Source organism: Pseudorca crassidens, chromosome 19 (genome assembly GCF_039906515.1).
Source record: "Pseudorca crassidens isolate mPseCra1 chromosome 19, mPseCra1.hap1, whole genome shotgun sequence".
In the NCBI taxonomy this organism is placed as follows: domain Eukaryota; kingdom Metazoa; phylum Chordata; class Mammalia; order Artiodactyla; family Delphinidae; genus Pseudorca; species Pseudorca crassidens.
Genome location: NC_090314.1, coordinates 16614649 through 16621773, shown reverse-complemented (window position 1 = coordinate 16621773; position 7125 = coordinate 16614649). Strand labels below are relative to the sequence as shown.

At 48.7% G+C, this 7125-nt stretch overlaps 1 protein-coding gene across 6 annotated transcripts; it reads right to left on the bottom strand.

Moving 5' to 3' along the window:
- On the bottom strand, window positions 1–7107 carry MRM3 (mitochondrial rRNA methyltransferase 3). Of its 6 annotated transcripts, XM_067714657.1 has the most exons (5): window positions 7028–7093; window positions 6768–6948; window positions 6274–6518; window positions 4704–4871; window positions 1–2517 (listed from the first exon to the last, which is right to left on the bottom strand). In XM_067714657.1, exons 3-5 carry the CDS (start codon window positions 6509–6511, stop codon window positions 1973–1975), a joined length of 951 nt encoding a protein of 316 aa, XP_067570758.1. In that variant the 5' UTR covers window positions 6512–6518; window positions 6768–6948; window positions 7028–7093; the 3' UTR covers window positions 1–1972. The 6 variants fall into 6 exon arrangements, with proteins under 6 accessions (XP_067570758.1, XP_067570753.1, XP_067570754.1 ...); XM_067714652.1 differs by having other exon boundaries at window positions 6768–7107; XM_067714653.1 differs by having other exon boundaries at window positions 6274–6948; window positions 7028–7099.
- Window positions 7108–7125: the final 18 nt, after the last annotated feature.

Below are 7125 nucleotides of genomic sequence, written 5' to 3'. Positions count from 1 at the left end.
TTTCATGCTGAAAAGGCATGAGCCTCTTTTTATTTTTTTAAATATTTATTGGCGTATAATTGCTTTACAGTGGAGTGTGTGTTAGTTTCTGCGAGCCTCTTTTTAGTGACGTGTTTCTTTAGCACTTTTCCAAGGTGTTGGGAGACTGTCAATAGAGTGGTATCGTTCTCCGGTGTCCACCGCCCCCAATTTCGCCTGCTGGTGTGACGGGCATTATAGCTGTGAAGCTGGCAGAGGGCCCCAGCCTTTGTGGGCTCAACACAGCATGAAGGCTGTGGGCTTTTCTACTTTTTAGAAGCTGATGAGGGATGGAGAGTCTCAAGAACATTCTGGGGGCCGCTGTCACCCAACATCTGTGCGGGGCCCTGGGCAGCCCCAGACCAGAGTGGGACACCAGAGCAGCTTCTGGCCAGTCAGCCTGAGAGAGCACAGCCAACCAAAGAGATTGTTCTTTTAAAAACCCCTCCCCTCAAACATAACAAAGCAATCCCACTGGGGCACCACGTGGGGCACGGTCATGCGTGACCTTTTGGTCTTACCAGGGAGCTCGGCGAGCCAAGGGAGGAGGGAGGGGTCCACGGTTCGTCCTGGGCATGCTGCAACGCATTGGACCTCCCTGCGATGAGCAGCTGAAGGGCTCCCGAGGAACCCCAACCATGACGGGGGCCACTGTATGGAAGGGACGTGGTGACACTACACTGCTAGTGTCTTTGTCCTCAACTCCAACCACATTCACTGTGGTGGTAAACGCACTGCTTGGACTAGGTCCCATCCTCTGGTTCCCGCCATCCCACCTCACACACGCGCAGTGACTTACACACACGGCGATTACCATCTGCCTTGGCCCTCGTGTCCCTGGCTACATCCCACTGGCACTTGGTAAGTAAGGATCCAGCTTGCCCTGGTCCCCTGGGGGTTTGAGAGAGAGAAGAACAGCAGGGTCTTGCTGCAGAGTTGTGGGCTCAAGGGCCCCAAGCTCTCATCCTCAGAACCTCAGCCTCTCCCCTCACAGAAGCCTCTGTTCACACAGCCTCCAGGAACAGTGGCATTTTCCTAACAGTTCTGTTTATGCAGGATGGGGGATTAATGTAAACAAGTCATTACATTTAACCAAAAGTGTTATACAAAGTAGGACTAACAGCAGGAAGCTAGTAAAAAGGGTACAGCTTTGCTGACAGATAGATGCAGGATTAAGCTGAAGATTTAAGAACTGTTTCCTCCTTTTCTGAACCAAGTTCTCAAAAAGATATCTGCAGAAGTGCTAAGAAGGTGTAATACCACCTGAAATGGTGGTATCAGCTCTTTCACCAGAAATGGGGGAAAAAAATTGTGTCATACATAAACAGTGTTTAAGTCATGGCCTGAATTAACAATCACAGAGATTAACACAGCCAAGCCAAAAGAAGAGCCAGCTACTGAACGCCACCACCTGTAGCGCTCAGCTTCCTGGGTCATTAACCCCCTAGCAATGTCCTCATCACTAGGCCAAAGATGAACAGACAGGCATTGAGACCCACTGGCCACACCGAAATAAAACTTTTTAATGTAATCTGCTGGTCTACACTTCACAGGGATGAAGTCAATTTCCACTGACCAATGATCACAGGAGTTGAGTGACCAAGGCCGGCCTCTAACCAGCGCTCCATGATTGCAGAGCACCCCCAGCTGCGGAGGGAGGGGTCCTCCCTACCCAAGGTGATGCCCTCAGCAACTTTCTGGGCACAAAGATGCTCCTTGGCGGACAGTTTTTAAAAACATACAGCCATGAGGAGCATCTACTTATGTTCTCTCTCTCTTACCCCCCCACACACGTACATATACACACATATAGAAGTCGGTGGGAAGATGGAGATCGCAGGAGGAATTTTGGCCTTTGTTATTTTTGAGGCTAAGCAGAAAGTCAGGGAAGTTCTTATTTTTCCAGTAACCACAGAGACAACCTATAACCGAGGACTGGCTTCCACGTCCCCTCTCAGTGGTAACTCCCGTCCTTGCTCAAGTGTTCCGCCCTCACCCGCAGTTGTCTTCTCCCTTCAAAGAGCAGGATGCTCGCAGCCATGGCCGAGTTCAGGCTGTCCACACCAGGCACGATGGGGATCAGCAGCCTCCCGCCCCCCGTGCTCTCAGCCAACTGCAGGGACTCCAGGCTCACGCCGCTGGTCTCCCCACCTATCACCACAGCTGCAGGTGCCTCTGTCCAGTCTGAGTCGTAACTCTGGACCTCAAGTTCAGGGAGCCAGCCTTTATTGGCTGCACTTTCTAGATTCTCTTCCTCCTCCTCATACTTGTGAAACTTTAGGGGTTGTCGGTCACATACCCAGCCGTAGTCACTGGCCTTATTAGACATCTGGGCCTGGGCCTGTGTGTAAAGGCCACAGTTGTCAGCCACGTAGACGCGGGTGTCATTGGGCAGGTAGTTGGGCACTGCTTCCCAGTCCAGGTTGTTGATGATGGGCACTTGGAAATGTGCGCCCATACCTGCCCGCAGCACTTTGGGTTCCCAGGCATCCACACAGCCTAGAAAATAAAAGGATCCAATTAACATTACAAACCTTCCCAGACATGGGGACTTTGAAGTAAATCAGATTAATTCTGGATCAGGAGATAAAACAAAAAGTGTCCTAGTGTGGCCTTCTTGGTGGCTAAGGCCTCTGCCTCCCCAGCTATGGCGGTGTCCAGCCAAGGGACTGGAGGACTCGTTCCTGCTAGTGCTGAAACAGATTTTATTCATCCCTTCAACATCTACCACACACAGGGAATTCCCTGGTGGTCCAATGGTTAGGACTCGGTGCTTCCACCCCTGGTCGGGGAACTAAGATCCCACAAGCCATGTGGTGAGGTCAAAAACAAAAAAACAAAACAAACAAAAGAAACATTTACCACACACGTGCCAGACATTGGACAGGAGATGAGAGAGCCTTAAAGTCCCCAAACTCAAGGAGCTCATGATGGAGCGGGCAGTGGCGTCGGGATGACATTTCAGCAGGTGACTACGCTACCAGTAATAACTGATGTAAAAGAAGCATGAACAAGGTAATAGAAAACTCTCGTACGAAGCAGGGCTATCGAAGCAGGAAAAACCACCTGAGAACACAACACTGAGCGGGATCTTGAAGGTTAGGAGGGTTTTGTCAGAATGACCGGGTCAGAGGACAAAGTTACAGAAGTGGGAAGAAAAACTAAGTAAGGCAATTGGGCCAATTACTGAGTGGGGGTGGGATGGGGGTGAGGTGGGAGATGAGACCGGAGGCAGGAAAGGACCAATTTAAAGGAGGCTGGGTATGCCAGGCTGAGGAGTTTAGGATTTTATCCAGAAGACAATATAATGACCCTGAAGGATTTTAAGCAAAGTAGTGACAAAATCTGGTTTTTGTTTTAGAAAGACACATTTGGCTTCCATGTTGAATCTGGATTGGAGCAAGGAAGATGCTAGAAATGGGGAAATTAGACTGGAGGCAATTACAGTAATCCAGGGAGAACCAAGGCCACAGCCCTTGCTTCCATACACACTTCCTCTCCCTTCCGTGCAGTCGTGCTAAACCCAACCACCTCTATGCATCAGCAGACACTTGGCCTTTCCCACAGGTCGGGAGACAGCAGGACCAGGGCACCACATATCCGGTATCCTCCCTGACTTGTTAGCACGAGTCTCCTCATTGTAAGTTATCTTAGAAGTTAGCCTGTCAAACTTCAGGATAGGTTAAGTAGGCAAACCAAGTTTATAAAGGAAAAAAAGACATGCAGAATGTACACTGTTCACATGGATCCCCAACCACAGGAACAAGGCATGGAAAGTGGTCTGTGTGCCAAGAGGTGACAGGAGGGGCGGGCAGAAGAGGGGCCCAGACTGGAGGGGCGCCATCTAGTCTGACCCCTCCACCGGTGGGGAGCAAGGGACAAGGTGAGACTCCCCCTCATCCTGGTGTCCTCAGCACTGGCCACCACACCAAGTGTTCCTACTCTTTCCCTACCTCTCACACACCATCCACCAGCATCAATGTGGAAACCACACTGCCTGGATAATACAGGTGCATTCCCAGACCACACCTGCTCTCCGAGGTCTCAACAGTGAGGCAGGTGAGTGGGGTACTGATGATGGAACCCCGCACCTCACTCATCCCAGTGGAGAGATGCATCCCAGCAAGGCCTGACTGGGAGGAGGAGCTGTCAGGAGCAATTCAGGCGAGTCTCAGCAATGGGACCACTTCAGTTTACACCAAATGGTAGCTTGACTGTTTCTGATGAATGATCCTCTCCTTCCCCGCTCCCCCCGGGTTGTAATAGCCCTTTCAGGCACGTCCCAACTGTTAGGCAAGTCTGTTTGGAACCAAGGCTACTAATTCCCGTTTCTGACGAGAGGAGATAACCAAGTGTTCAAACCAGCATCTGTTTCTTCCCTGATTAATTTTAAGTTCTTTAATAACGTAGCAGGTGTCAAAATAACTTTAAAGATAATCAACATGAATGAGTGTGCCAGGCACAGTGCTAAGTACCTGATATTCATCATCTCACTTAATCCTTAGAACAACCTTACCAGGTAGATTCTGTTATGCCCACTTTACAGATGAGGAAATTGACATTCAGAATACTGCTTACACATAGCTACCAAGGGACAAATCCAAGATTCAAATACACACGTCTGCCCACAGAGCCAGCTCACTTACAAACAGCCACCCGATCCACCCAGTAGCAGGTGCTCTTACCTTTGGTGAGTAACACTTTGCTGCAGCCTACGCCAGCAGCAGATCGCAGAATTGTCCCCAGGTTCCCAGGGTCGCGGAGATTGTCACAAATCAACAATATGGGCACTGCGTGGAGAAGCTGAGTCTCTGGGTATGTCATCTTGACGTGGTCAGGTTTGGCAAAAATCCCTAAAGAAAAAAAAAGGTGGTTCATTTGTCTGGCATGGGGAGTAATTTGACTTTTCACTTATTTATCATTCTTTGTGTATTCTTAATTACATACTAGGTGAAAACATTCTGATCGAGAAATTCAGTGCCCTCCTCTCCCTCATAACTGCTTTCGACCTTGGAGTGTATCCTTTCAGAACCTGTTCCATGCATCTCCCTACATGTATGTCCATCTACCCATATATAAGTGCTTTTTCTTTTACCTAAAAAAAAAAAAAAAAATCACACTCTATGAAATTATTCTGTAACCTAGTAATTCTTTTTTTCTTTTTGGGCCTCACTGCATGGCTTGTGGGATCTTAGTTCCCCGACCAGAGATCAAACCCGGGTCCTTATCAAGGACAACTATAGCTAATAAGAGCATAGTTACTTAGACTGAGTGGAGGACTTTAGTAGTCCAAGTCCCCACCCTATGGGAGAGTTCTGGGCACGGGGGCACAGATTCCTAGGATTTGCTGGGTTACAGAAACAAGAGACTGTCCCCAGAATTTCCGCTCCCAATTAATAGCTATACAGTGAGCCCACTACAGGGAATATGCATGCACAACTGGTGTGAGAGGCCCTGGCCTAAACATTAGAATCTTGAAGAAAACGCCTTCCCTGCCCCAACTATCCCTTACTATCTAAGAGAAATCTCTACACTCACACATTCGATTCTCATATCTTGAATGTCAAAAAAGTATAAAGAGTTTAGTCTTTCCATATTTAGAAAAAAGACTTTCTAAGTGCTAACAGTCTATTAGAATCTTGAGTTGGATTCAATCAAATGAAGACATGGTTTCCTGTTCAACAGGCTAAACCGGGCGACAAATTGCAGCTTACTGCTCAGACCTGCTTCTAGAATAAGGGGGTCAACAATATATAGGTATTACCACACTGGCAGAGGTTTTGTGGAAATAGAGGGTAAATCTTTTGGTAAACATTTTAATTTTTTTGTTTTTGGCCATGCCTCGTGGCTTTCGGGATTTTAATTCCCCGACCAGGCATCGAACCTGGGCCCACAGCAGTGAAAGCACCGAGTCCTAACCATTGGACCACCAGGGAATTCCCAACATTTTCTTAATTTTTAATTGAACACTTAAGGTTGAAGAAGTGACCCCCCAAAAATAAGGTCTGAGGAAGACTGATTATTCCCTAGAGACTATAAAAAACCCACAATACAAATGACAAAAAAATGGCTTGAGTCTCCACTGAAGATACAAGATGCAAAGATTTGAGAAATGTATTTTTCTGGGTGTCTTAAGAAAAGGTTAGGCACAGTAATATTTTGAATTTGGTTTCAATAAAATTTGTTGCCCTGAGACAAATATGAACAAATAATCCCAAGCCTCTACTTCTAGAGACACACTGGATAACCACTGACCCATTATTCCTTGTGGTGTTACTAGGTCGGACCAATCCTTGATATCCTCAAATTTCACCTTAATGAGGCTAACACCTTTCAGCTTCTCAATGGGCAGCTCCTTTATGTATTCCAGACGGCTAAAGAAGAAAACTCTGGGCACAGCACCAGCCTTGAGAGCATCTGCAATCAGCCTACGACCTTCCAACAGGATCTTCCCTTGCTTTTCCCGAAATTGCCTGGACTTAACTACTGTCATCACACTGCTGTGGGTGGAAACAAAAAGACGGGTAATTACCAACATCCTCGTTACGGAGACACATCTAGTTCTAACAGACATGAAGAGCTTCGCGGGGAAAGAAACGAACTGTTAGACACTTATCCTACCCTCCGTGCATAATAAAAACCAGCGAGTTGTGCTTCAAGAGGTCCTCCAACGGGAGGAAAAAGGTCAAGGTCTCGTTGTGAGGGGAAAGAGAAACGAGAAAACTCGACAAGCCTCAGGAACACATCACCTCAGCCTTTTGTCTCCGGGGAAAGCCTTATCATAGCGAAGCCCCGACTCTTCCCAGGTGCTGGGGGTCTGGGATGGGGGCACCTGACGCGACTGCTTCAGTCGCTGCTCGCGGGGACTGGCCTCTGCCGCCGCCTTCCGAGGCTGCTTCCCGGGACCGGGCTTCCGTTCCACGACCTGACCTGATGGAAACACCACTTTCACGGGGCTGCGCCGCAGCGCCCGGACCCAGCGCCGCGCATCGAGTTCCCAAGTCCGCACCACCGGCAACAACGGTCGCGTGGCCCAACACGCGCGCTCCCCCAGCACCGCCATCTTCCCCTGCGCCGTGAGCTGCGTCACGAAGGCGCGCCGGCGGT

What these genes read in the sequence shown, in the direction of transcription:
- MRM3 (XM_067714652.1), bottom strand. Translation starts at nt 7,081, where the DNA reads ATGGCGGTGCTGGGGGAGCGCGCGTGTTGGGCCACGCGACCGTTGTTG. An exon ending in CCCGGAGACAAAAGGCTGAG is followed by an intron (nt 6,519 to 6,767) that starts GTGATGTGTTCC and finishes TTCCACCCACAG; the next exon opens with CAGTGTGATGACAGTAGTTA. An exon ending in AACACCACAAGGAATAATGG is followed by an intron (nt 4,872 to 6,273) that starts GTCAGTGGTTAT and finishes TTTTTTCTTTAG; the next exon opens with GGATTTTTGCCAAACCTGAC.